Source organism: Xyrauchen texanus, chromosome 3 (assembly GCF_025860055.1).
Source record: "Xyrauchen texanus isolate HMW12.3.18 chromosome 3, RBS_HiC_50CHRs, whole genome shotgun sequence".
Classification (NCBI taxonomy): Eukaryota; Metazoa; Chordata; class Actinopteri; order Cypriniformes; family Catostomidae; genus Xyrauchen; species Xyrauchen texanus.
In genome coordinates, this window is record NC_068278.1 from 45,220,999 (window position 1) to 45,234,772 (window position 13,774).

At 36.0% G+C, this 13,774-nt stretch overlaps 1 protein-coding gene across 1 annotated transcript; it reads right to left on the minus strand.

Annotated features, from left to right (window-relative positions):
* Nucleotides 1-4,558, minus strand: cfap73 (cilia and flagella associated protein 73). Its single transcript, XM_052095675.1, has 7 exons — nt 4,420-4,558; nt 4,095-4,200; nt 3,877-3,981; nt 3,569-3,769; nt 666-887; nt 432-575; nt 1-180 (listed from the first exon to the last, which is right to left on the minus strand). Exons 1-7 carry the CDS (start codon nt 4,473-4,475, stop codon nt 88-90), a joined length of 927 nt encoding a protein of 308 aa, XP_051951635.1. The 5' UTR covers nt 4,476-4,558; the 3' UTR covers nt 1-87.
* Nucleotides 4,559-13,774: the final 9,216 nt, after the last annotated feature.

Sequence of the window (13,774 nt, forward strand, 5' to 3'; positions counted from 1 at the left end):
AACAGGGTGGTCAAATGCTGATGATTTTTTATTTAGCTTTGGCACATCTGGCTGTTTTCAGTGGCTACACGTCCTCAGTGCTTGGGTCTAAATGTATGCTGTGATGGAATTGGAGTATGGGAGCATCCCTGATTTCATCTCTCTCTCTATCGCTTTTTGAATCTGGATAAAGTCCTGAATCTGGAAGGAAAATGATGTAAAACAAATTTAGCTTTTTACTAGAGCAATAATGGAGTTTAAAAATTAGCATGTCACACTTCATCACACATTGCTGTAACTTTTAAAACTTTACTGTTACTATACTGTAGTGTTAATATAAATTGTTTCAATTTGTATCTAATTCAATTATAAAGAAATGGGCTGTGAATTACTTCACAGACAAATATTGGTTTATTCTAAGATTCATTCCAAGTATTTTATGTATTGTTCACCTTTTCCAACTGCTCAAAGGCATTCTCAACATCCACAGTTTCTTTGCTAATCAAGCGATAAAGGTTAAGGATTGTGTACAGTATCTGACCCAATAGGAGTGTATCTTTTGCTGCAGTGGATTGGATGTGCTTCATTTTTGATTCCTGTAGAACACATTATCTTTCTATTATCTTGGGAGATGAAATTATTCAGAATAGTGCCACAGTAACGTCTGTTAGTGTGTGTGTACATACCCATTTTAATGCTTCCGAACGTATGCTGTCTAGCTGTGCCTGAAGCTGGTACAATGTGTTGGTATAGTGCAGAATAAGAGATTTCTGTTCATTTAAGTACTGTCTGTGTTCCAGCCTCCTTCTCTCTGTTTCTTTCTCTATTGCATTTTGTTTTTCCAGTAAGTGTTCACGCATTGTCCGTAGTGTTTCAAAACGGGCAATGAATTGATCAGCATTCACAAACTCAAATGTGATAAACAAAAGGAAGAGAGAGGAAAAAATATGAGCATTATTAATGCAACATTTTAGATGAAGTTCTGGCAGAATGGTAAGATGCAAGATAAATGAAACAGAATTCAACAATGTAACTGTTTGCTGACTACTGGGCCAAGCTTCATATCAGACATGTACACAAGCACATCCAGTACATTGTACAGTTTGTAAAAGTTCATCTATGTTGTCCTCAATCATAAAATAAAACACACACACACACACACACACACACACACACACACACATTATCTGTAATGACATGTTTTGTGTTTTGTGGATTTCAGCCCATGTCTGTCTGCTTGAAAAATATCTATATGTGCTGAGTGACTCCAGCCAGGTCTCCTAGGCAACGAAATTGGCCCAGTTGCTAGGGAGGGTAGAATCACATGGAGTAACCTCCTCGTAGTCTCTATAATGTGGTTCGTTCTTGGTGGGGCGCGTGGTGAGTTGAGCGTGGATGCTGCGTGAAGACTCCAGCAATGAGCTCAACAAGCCACGTGATAAGATGCGCAGGTTGACGGTCTCAGACGCAAAGGCAGCTGGGATTTGTCCTCCGCCACCCGGATTGAGGCGAGTCACTACGCGACCACGCAGACTTAAAACCGCATTGGGAATTGGGCATTCCAAATTGATTGAAAAAGGGGAAAAATATCTATGTGCTACTGTACTCCTAAAAGTTCACTAAATTAACTTTAAAAAAATGGGGAATAAATGCATTTATAATGTATAGTCTTTCTATTCTCGATAAACTGACCAAAAATATTGATGACTAATCTTGTTCACAGGGCATTTACAAGTAAAATGTATACATCTAGTAAAATGCTCTTTTAGACAGAGAATGTCACCTTCCCCTAATAAAAACATCAGTGTTTAGCAAAGCTGAATATTTCTCTACTGAACAAGTTTTTTTTACCTCATCTGCCTCATCATTAAGAAAATGCCAATCAATCTACACACTAGCTGTAGACCGATATATCCTTTTTACAGATTAATCTGTGGTAATAGCTGATTTTTATAACTTTTAAAAATGTATGCTGATATTTTATTTTATTCCTCTGTGTTCCTCTGATAATTAAGTTTTTTAAATTGAAGCAAGGGCATGTGAAGAAAATTGTGACTATGGAAACATCACTCGTCAGCACATACATTGTGTCTTCAACTTTATATATTGTGAATAATAATAATATAGGCTATAAAAAGCTACATTTGGTGAATATTAAATATAGAGCATTGTACCGAAGCCAAGTCTCCATCATTTGAAAATAAAAGTCCCTGATGCATTTCAGGCTTCATTAGTGTTAAAGGGATAGTTCACCCTAAAAATGAAAATTCTCTCATCATTTACTCACCCTTATGCCATCCCAGATGTGTATGACTGTCTTTCTTCAGCAGAAAACAAAACGCTAGGTATGTGTATGAAATAGATACATTTTACAAATTTTACTAAAAATGTTCCCTTCAAGCAAGCTCGTTTATGAGGGTGGTGTTCAAACTGCTTCTAACATGACGTAAGCGCGCTAGCCTCCTCTGCTTTGATACGTAGATACCTTATTAGCAGCTGTTTCTATGGGTCATGATACTGTTTCCACACAAAAGCAAGCCTCCACTTACTTGCATTCAAACTGATTCAAACAGCTCTCCTTGTTGACCATTCCAAGATGGCACCGCAGTTGACATATCCAAACCGAGTCGAATGAGGCATCTTTGTATGAATCTCTATGCTCTGTTGTAAACAACAAAGAGCTTCCATATATTTTCATATTTCATGCGTCAGATCTCACATGAACTTGCCAACGCGCTTACATCACGTGAGAGGCTGTGTGACCTCGACTCTAGTGAATTTTTTGTAAAAAAACAAAGTCTAAAATATTGATCAATTACTTTCACACACCTAGCGTTTCAACATTAACTAATCCTTTGGAGTCTTAATGATTACTTTTATGATGGCTATATGTGCTTTTTGGAGCTTCAAATATTTGGCACCCATTCACCTGCATTTTAAGGATGTACAGAGCTGAGATAGTCTTCTAAAAATCTTTGTTTGTGTTCTGCTGATGAAAGACTGTTATACACATCTGGGATGGCATGAGATTAAATAGTGAAAGAATTTTCATTTTTGGGTGAACTATTCCCCAAAATATTATGTTATGTACCCAAACTTCTTTTTTTATTATTATTGGGATTTTAGTTGAAAAATAAACTGCATCTGGGATTTTATTCATTTTGGACACTGGACTCTGTCTGTGCCGACTAAGAAAATGTTGTAACATTCTTTGAATTGATTTTAGAAACTTTTGGCCAATTACTGGGTTATCTGCCCTTTTTACCACCTTAGTTATCGTATCGGCAAAATCCACTATCAGTCAAACTCTACTATACACAAGTCCTATAGAAAAAAACAGAATACAAACTGAAGAGATCTGACCAAATGGCAAGACCCACAGAACTGCTTCGTCCTTAGGTTTAGTTACTATAAGTTAATTAAAGTTAAGTTAGTTAGTTACTATAAGTTATGTATAGAATATTTCACTCTCCACATTCAGTGAAGCAGATGAACCATGGGGAATATCTCAGCAGTTTCTCTGAGATGTGCACGTTTTTTCAGTACCTCTATCTTTATGGAGACAACAATTGTCAATTTTTATCACTACCTGTCCAGACCGCTTAACAGCATTTTCTATCAAACGTTGGTAGATGCTGGATTTATTGGCACGAGCCTCCAGTTCCTCTTTTTGAGCCAACAGGCCATCAAGTTTCATCTTTAGCCTTTCAATCTCCTGTTCTTTCTGCCTGGTCTGAGCTCTCTCTGACTCTGCTTTCTTTATGGCTCGAGACCGTTTGGCGTCATTTTCCTTGAGAGAAAGAGAAAAAAACAGAAACATTTATGAGAACAAGCCAATTTATAAGCAATCACCATATCCATCCCTGTCCAAGCGGGTGTTTCGGTATGTTGCCTTACTTTGATAAACTTGTCATAATGCAGTACAGATTCTTTCAGTTTCTTCTCTTCTTTTGCCATTTCTTCTTTCTTCTGTCTGACTCTCTCCAGCTCCATCTCAAACTCCTGACACAATAACACATTAAACGGAGAGCGATAAAAAGAATAACCGTCCAGCATTTAATCGTAATCATCATGTTTTTTAAACTGGAAATGTTTAGATTTTTCACTACAGTCACCTTTTTCTGAGCTTCCAGTGCTTTGTCCATGCTCGCGCTCTCCGCGCGCTTCTCTAAATGTCGCAAGGCCATCGATTTTAAATCATTCTCGTTCTGTGACGGATTTCTAAGAAACAGGTTTATACAATATCAGTCTCTGAGTAACCTGCAATGAACCCCGAACCTCTCCACTGTACAAACACCAGGGCTAAAGTTCTCTGCATTTCAAATACTTACTTTAATTTTGAATCCCAATTGTATAATAACATAACACGCAATATTTTGACAGTAATGTAAGAATTGATAAATCATATATCTATATCTATATATACATATATATATTTACATTGAGAGTTTCGACTCGAAAACCGTCCGAAAGTAATCCTCCAAATTCAAACTCATGGTTTCTGTCTGTAGTCAGACTCGCAAAAGCTCCAGTGAACTCCAACGAGAAAGAAGGAAAACTTTGTTTGCGTCTGTCGTTTCCATGGCAACAAATAAGGAGAAAGTCAACGTTTTTGCTTTGTTGCCCTACGGTGGCAAAATCATTTTCCGATTTATTGGCTTTAACAATTTTTTATTTTTTTTTAATTATCCAAAATCATTGGTTAATTTACAAAGATCTGTGGATCACTGTTACCGAGAAATAAATTTTTGTCCGTGATTGTTTTTTGTTTTTTAAGGAATAGTTCGCCCTCATGCCATCCAAGATGTGTATGACTTACACATCTTGGTATAACATCTTCTCCAAGAAGAATATTTCCACTCTCTAGGTCCAATGGGACAGAATTGTAAAGCTCCATAAAAGTAATCCATATGACTCCAGTGGTTTAATCGATGTCTTCAGAATCGATATGATAGTTGTGGGTGAGAAACAGATCAACATTTTAGTCCTTTTTTACTATAAATCTCAACTTTTACCAGCCTACCTTTGTGCTTTCACAAAAGGACAGAGTTCTTTTTCCTCTGTTTTTTGGCGATTCGCATTCTTCGTGCATATTGCCACCTAATGGGCAGGGAGGAGAAAGAAAAAGAGAGGGATAAAGGAAAGTTAAAGTATGAATCAATCATATTTGCACAACAGCCCAGTAGATGGTGATATCCACGAAGAATGCAAATCTGCAAATAACAGAAGAGAACCTCTCGTGAATATGCATATGAGGGCTGTTTGAAAAGTAGATTTATTGTAAAAATAAAAAAAATTAAAAAAAGGGCTTAAATATTGATCAGTTTTACACCGACACCTATCATATCACTTCTGAAGACAGTGAAACACTATACAGCATATGTGCAACTCTTCAATCTATCTCAGTTCAATTTCTTAGTACTCCGGTTCATAAAAATAAGGCTGGGCATAGAAATGCGTCTATTCTTCGAATTAAAACTCTTAAAAAAATGTACGTTTGCAAGTTTGGTTCTTTAGTTTGTGTGTAGCTGTGCTGTGTTTTTTGTTGTTAATATCTATGTGGTGGTCCGATTGTACCATGCAAGCAAGGTTTTGCCTGAACGCCACATCTCGCAAGTTGGGGCTGCATAATTGTACGTATCCACTGGTACGTTTTGAGCGTAGCTGTTGATTAATTATGGGAGTCAAGCACCAGGCCTGCGAGTTGGATTGTGGGATTGACAGCGGTGCGGAGAAAACATTAGGGTGGTCGAGAACATCAAAAAGTCCAGAAATGCTCAACTTGCTCAAGTAAGAAGCCGAAAATGCCAGGCGCCAGGCAATGAAAGCAGTGACGTCTGTAAAAAGACCAGCAAAATTTGATACGTAATTCTGCTGGATTCAGTGTTGTAATCACATCATTACATTTAATTCAGACTTCAAACAGACCTCAAAGGAAGATTGCATGCATTCAAGCTGGCATCTTCCCAAATGTAACTAGCGCATATATACAGTAAGATGATATCATTGCTCATTTATACAATAATAGACAATACACACTCACTTTACATGTTACAAACATGCCCCAATGTGACAGTTCTCTAGCATTGAGAGCGTTGTTGAGTTGATTTTTCCATGCCGGTGGACAGCTGCTCTTGTGCACTCTCATGAGCATGCAGGAAAGCAATAATATATCAATATTTTCACAAATGGATTTATTGGCACGAGCCTCCAGTTCCTCTTTTTGAGCCAACAATTTTGTTTCTCACCAAACCTTATTGTAATACTCTTTTTATAATTTCATTATCTTCCTTGAAGTCCTCTGATAATGTTAGTAAAAATTTTTTTTTAAATGTCACCAAAAGTGTCATAATTTTGTAATATATGAGAATTTTCCACACATCTATCTGACAAGCTTGATTTTTGTCTCAGCTCCTCCTTTAAACTTCAATGTAAACGATCTCTGTTGAAACACAATCGGAAGAGAATAAGCAAGCACCAAAACATTAGAAATGTACATTTCACCACTGCAAAGAATGCAAAAGAAGTGCTGCACAGGGTGTAAAATCTCGGTGCTCTTTGGTTGCTTGGGATAATTAAGCTCAAAATCAAAAAATCAAATATTCCAAGGCACTCGAATTGTATAGAAAAGTTAAAAAGCCTTTATTAAATCATGGCTTTTAGAAGTAAAATTGGTGACAGATACACCTACGCGTTGCGGCTTTTCACAGTTTGCACTTAACACACTTTCAACGCATTGCTTTCAAATATATGACACTATTCATCTCAAGCACAACTGTTAACACTCACACCCTGTCTACACCGGACACTATAATCAATGATGCTGTCTACCATGGAAGCATCCATTGAGGTGTGTCACTCCAACAGTAAACAAACAGTTGTCCCATTCCCTGCCAACAACGCAAAGAAACATTTCAGAAAGTTTATGTTGATGCACCCGGTGTTGACAGCCTCAAGCCGTAGCGTCTCATCTCGTCAACAGACGCACGCGCCTGGTGTAGACAGCATGTCAGCAGCATAAACAATCATGTCATTTGAAATATTAACGTATGGAACTTTTTAATTACAATTTTGACCGGTCCAGTGTTTTTAACAGCCCCATATCCTTCTGTGACAATTCCTTCGTTATATGACTGCTTCACAAGACACATACATCCAGTTTATCATCCTGTACTGAGGTGCACACTGCTGGAAACAAATCAAAACATTCAAAGATGTCTATATATTGAGTTTTTACATATACACCAACAATTAAAAATAGCGCTGATAGGCAAACAAACTGTTTGTTGAGCAGTTTAAGCAACAAAACAACAGGAGCCACAGCAGCTGATGAAACACATCTTCTCTAGAGAGTTGAAACTTGACACAGTGTCTTTAAAAATCATGCCAGAGAGATGAAAACAGTCAAAGACATCTGTGTAGTATACAAAAATAATAAAAAAAATAGTCCAGATGGGTCTCCTTTCATGTTCAGGAGCAGTTAGGCCACAGAGAGTAGGCCTTTTGTCCATCTCTCTGTTTTTGTTTACGAGCCAAGTAAGCACCAGTGGGTGGGGCCATGGGTGCCATGATTTTAAATAGGTGTTGATGTTGATGTTGATGCTGTGGAGGTCTTGAATTAATGATTACCCCAAGTGACGTAGGGAAGTCGCGGAAGTAGAGAATGGGGAATTTTGTCAGCTTGGTTTCAATAATGGTTTTATTGCATTAGGGATTAAGTTTTGAGTTCTGGAATTTAAAGTATATTTTTATAGTAGATGTCTCTTATATGTCAAAATATCAAGGAAAATTTGATTCCTCATGACATGACTCCTTTAAGAACCAGGCATGAGTCCCATTGAATAATGTATTAGACTTCTGAATTATACCTTTTGAAGCTTGAAGAGGTGGTCACCATCCACTGCTGTTGTATGACATCATTGAGCATAAATTTCTTCATAATTTCTCCCTTTGTGTACCAAAAAAGAAAGTAATATTGGTTAAAAACAACACATAAGTGAGTAAATAATTCATGGATTTTCATTTTTGAGTGTACTACTCCTTTAATTCCGCTCTGAAGCAGCAGTAATTATACGCCATACACATTTATGAGACATTTTTATAGACAAGCCTGTTAAATACCTTCACTTCATACCTCATCTTGAGCTTCTCAGAGTTTGCCGTTTCAGCTAAAATGCACTTTGTTGTCTGTGTCATTACAATTTAATATGTTTTTATGCTATTTAATAAATAATTCCACTGTAATAAAAATGTGAGAACATGAAAAGTATCTTTTTATGATACTTAATGGATTTGATCAAATAAATTCAAATATGTTAAGTGTTTTTATGTGTTTTTTCCCCTTTTGTTTTCATGCATGTGTCCAGACCTTCCTTGAATTTTTCATAAACATGTTTCTGTCTCCTGTCACCTTCTCACCTAATGCATTAAGGCCACACAGGTTTCTGTTTTCTTTGTTTGAAATTAGAGTAAGGGATTTCCAACACCCATGTAAATGTCCAAAGCAGCTCTTACATGCAAAAAAAAAAATTAAAGGTAAAAATTACTATATGATCACATGACAAATTTCCAAGGTCGGTGACCTTTGGGAACAGAGGTTCACTTTAGCTTTAGAACAAAACATTTCAATCTAAAATTATTTTATTTTGGATGTGTTATATATGGAATCATATTCTGTTAAAATAGAACCATGTTTTAATAGGATTCTTATAGTACTACATTATATCATGAACTGTTGCTAAAAACATTTGTGACTTTTCTTTTACATTTTTGTACTAGGACATTTCAGACAATTTGACACATTGACACTGCTAAATCTAAGAAACTAAAAAATAAAAAATAAACATAGAAATTCAGTGTTAGCCCACATTGCAGGCTGTGCAGTGAATTTAGGCAGCATCAGGTCTCTGTGTGCCCCTCTATTGTGTTCACACATGATCGAACACTGAACAGCACAGGCAAAATTCATTATTCAAGAGCATAACAGAGGTGAGTGAGGCAGGAGAGCCACTCAATGTTCAGGATGATGTTTACCCTCAATTTGCGTTTGTGATAAGTGAAGACAACACTGGTTTCCTGCTGGGCGGGGGTCAGGGTGCATTTGTTTGTTTGTTTGATAGTTGTGATGCATCGTTTAGTGTTGTCAATGGAGGGCTTGCTTATGGAGAGTAAACAGCACTGAACATGAATTCAGTTTGAAAAACTGACATAGAGACATAGAGCAAGACAGGGAGAATAAGACAGAGGGTAGGCTGAGATTTATACAGACTCCAAAGGTGATAAAGCGCTTAAACAAACTAAAAGATGTTTGTCAATTTGTATGAATTACCAGTGATCTACAAATGATATGTATAATGTTTTAGCATCTTATAATGTAATAGCTGTCAATAACTGACTACAGCCACCTCTTGAACTACGTTCTAATTGAATTGTTGTTGTTTTTATTATTAATATTTTGACTGTTTTTATCAGTACTATAACTACTTAGTTTTACTGTTAAGATGATCACCACTATGATCATATTAATATATGAAACACTAAATCACATTGTCACTTGAATAACCTTCTTGTTCCTTCATTCTTACTACTGAAATGTACTGTGTAAATTGTTTACAGTGGTTATGTTTACTAAGTATGTTTACATAAGACTGTAAGTTGTTCTATGAAATGTGCCTTGTATTGTCTGTAATTTGCATTGTAGCCTGGTGAAATTACATTTTGTTCCACTGTGTACTTGTATATTTCAATGGCAATAAACCAAACTTAACTTGATTAACTGTGCATACAATATAAGAACATAATTAATGTCATTACAGGACACAAAATGTTTAATGACAATAAATTGTCTAAACATTAAATGTTTTGGATCTGAGAAATATTCATTCAAATTTCCTTTGAGGTCAAGTAAGAGGCCAAACATCTCAGTTTGCTAAAACCATATTCAACTAGACACAAAAGATGTAAGAAGACATTTAAAAAAAGAAGAAAAAAGGTCCAGGTTAGTGAAACAAGTGTTTGTGAAAGGTCAAGCTGTGGACATTAAGTCTCGCACACGTGCACGCACACACAGACATACACTGCATGGCCGGTGGTGCCACCCGTGGTTAGTGATATCATTATGGCAGTTTTGCGTGGAGGGATTAGGTCTCTCTTGCTAATGGAGAGTGACAGTGGCTCCTTGTTGCCGAAGGACACTGCCCCAGAACATTAGGAGGTGGGGGTGCATCGGAGGGTGCCCCATTCACCCCCACTTTGCCCATGTGCCATGGGTCATTAGTTCAGTCCGAACTCTTTTCCTCGCTCTTGTTCTCCTGAGGATTGTTTGTTTTTTGGTGGTCATTGCAGATTTTGAAACACAGTATCATGAGAAAAAAACATTAATGAGAAAAAGATTATGACTAATTGGAGGGTTTAATATATTGGAGGATTCGACATAGAACTCAGTATTATTCTGTCACCAAGGGTATGTTACAGAAATAGCAGATTATACAGAATTACAGCAGAAACATATTAATGATGTAAAGTTTTTTTGAGGGGTCTGTTGAGTGCTTTAGTGTGTTGATGACAGAAGATTATAAGGTCTCCATAGGAAGAGTCTTCTTAGGATAAACTGTTGGGGGAGGTGCTTCCATATGAGTGTTTTCTGGTCCACTAAGCACCAGATAAACTCACACACACACACATACACACACACACACACACACACTGACCCACTCTGAATCCGTATGGCTGTTGGTATTTGAGACTGATTGTTGACTATTACATACAGTACTATAGAGCGTTTTATTTCTCAAGTTCAATGAAGCTTTATTGCCATGACTATTGAATATTGACAAAAATGTTGAGGAATGTTTCAATTAAATAAAGCATTAATATAAGAAATGGTGAATTTTTTTTTTTAAATACAAATTTTGGGTTCAATACATGTTAAGCTCAATCAGCAGCATTTGTGGCATAATATTAATTACCAGAAAAAGTCATATTGACTTGCCCCTCCTTTTCATAAAAAATTTAATATATCTGGGATACAGTGAGACACTTACAATGGAAGTCAATGGGGCCAATTCATAAACGTTAAATGTCAAAGGTATAGCCACAAGCTATGTACCATGCATGTTAACATGATTTAAGTGTGATAAAATCTCATACTAACCTTTTCTGTGTAAATTTACAGCCAATTTTACAACTTCATTACCTTGCATCCATGATGATGTAACGTCAACAAACCATAAAACAACTGTAAAATTGTCAATTTAAACTTTACAGCTCAAATAATAGATTAAGAATGAATGCAAGTGGTTTTATAACATTTTAAAGCTTCACATTTCTTCCTTTAAACCCTCCAAAATATGGCCCCATTCACTTTCATTGTAAGTGCATCACTGTAACCTCAATTTTTGCTTTTTGTGGTAATCAACATTATGCCACAAATGCTGTCAATTGAGCTTAACTTGTATTGAACCCAGAATATTAATTGAACTTGATTTTGAATCTACATTTAGTTGATGATTCGCCTTTAAAATTGTTTACATTTAAATAATTCTCCTTCTTTTATTGTTATCTTTTTTAAATATTCCTCATGCAAAGCTGACACCCAAAAAAGAACAATGTATAAACAATGTTTAAGAAATAAAGACTATACAGGCACAGTTGGGTCTCAGTAAATTGATAAAGGTTCTTGGGTCAAACCTTGGAATGAGGTTCAGAAAGGAACAATAATAAAACAGAGTAGCCGTGAGCTGCAATGCTAGCAACTCAAATATTAAGATGTACGCCATTCAATCTCCTACCACTCCGCAATAAAGACTCATTTTGCTTAAATGGGCTTCTTAACGATGCACGAGCTAATAACATTACAAGCTAATGTCAGGGAGGTAAAAGGGCCCTAAGAGGACCATGCGTGTGTGTGTCCCAGAGTGCACTGGGGGCAGTGGCGTGTTTCCTGAATGTTGCCATTAGGTTTGAGAAAATGAGATCAGATCACTTAATTACCAGTAAATCAATGCTTTGTTGGAGCGGGAAATCCAGTAAGAGTCAGAGACTTCCCAACGACTTAATTTTGATTTGAGATTTGCATCTGATGGAGAACATCAACAGCAGTTGAAGAATACTATTCACCCAAAACAAATATGCATGTAAGTAGTATGAATAGATTCCAGACATACTTAATCCAGGAACGTGGGTATTGTCCCGTGACGCGAATATATGACGTAATAACAACAACCGTGAAGAAAGTCTACTCTGGTTTTGTTTAAACCTTTTGATCTCGATGTCTTCTCAGCTTCCGAGGCATTATGGGACAGTAAAGTGTCCAATTGATCAACACTTCAAAATCTCTCTCTTTTCTCAAAATTGTCAGGAGCCGGTTTGTTTTTATAGACAAAAAGACACTGCTCTCTAAACAGTCAAGTAGTTCTGTGTTTTTGTGTTATCAAATCTGAACAGTCAGAAGGTATGAGGCCTCAGGCTCCACAGGGTTACAAAAAACATGCATTTCAAAAAGTCAATCATTTTACCCTAGCAATGTGACAAAAACTGATAGAAAAGGCTGCATTATTTTCCTTTGAGCAGCATTGTTAAAAAACATTGCTTTTACATTATAAACTGTTTTCCCCTATAGAAATTTACTGTCATTCCTGAAAAAGAAAAAAAACCCAGTTCTGTCTCTTTCTCTCCATTTCGCTGCGACGGCTCAAACTTACATGAGGTGTGAAACTACAGCTCTGAGGCACACAAACACACACTACTAAACTGTTCACATGCATGTATGCATGTACACATAGGGGGCAGTGGGGTAAGATGTTTCATTGGCCAAGCTGTATTGCCCTCTTAATCTTGAAAACAGTGCACAATTTTTGCAAGTTAACCATTTATTTAATGGCCATTATACAGCTGCCAGATATGCATATGAGAAAAATGTAAGCCATTTTTTTTTGTCAAAGTATATTTTCTGCAAGGCAGATCAAATATTTCTTCAAGATCTTTTAAATTTTTTAAAAAGCGAGTTCTGGCAAAATGAAACTGATAAAAAAATATATAATTGCAAAATGATTATAAAAATTATGCACCAAAAAGCTTTCTCTGCCTCACAATGTTATCACAATCTTTTTGGTTTGGATGTAGAATAATAATGCCTTAGTTTTTCTTTAGGCCAATAAAGAATATCTTTGTTGTCACTTTTGTTTTCTGACAAGCATTTTATGCTTCTAAAAATGTAAATCCACTACTTTACTTACAAATAATTTAAATACACCATTCCCTGGTTGGTTTGTTACATTAATACAAATAATGTGAAATTATTATTATTAAGATTTTTCAATATTGAAAAATTCATTGATCATGTGTAATTATATAATTTTATGACCCAGAAGTTTTCTCGTTTTGGAAAGAACCATACTTCAATAATACTGCAAATAAGTTGGAATACAATTAAATAATGAGTCTATCAAAAACACCAGTCTATATAAAAAAAATCTGAATAAACATTAAACATCATACAGGCCAAAGATTTACATTTTATTTCAGCCTCGTATTCCAACAATTTTCAAAAAACACTTTCACAAAACACAGAAACTTTACATTTATCAAGCTAATGCAAAATCTTCAATAAATTAAACAAGTGCATTACAAATAAATATCAGCAAGCACAATTTGTGACTTTAAAAACAATTATTAATTCATAATAATTCATAATCTGAACATGAATATACACAACATAAAAACATTCTTTAAAATTGCCACATTTCACTCATGAAAGTCTTATTGCTTGGTGTGTCTATAAATAAATGTCCAGTTG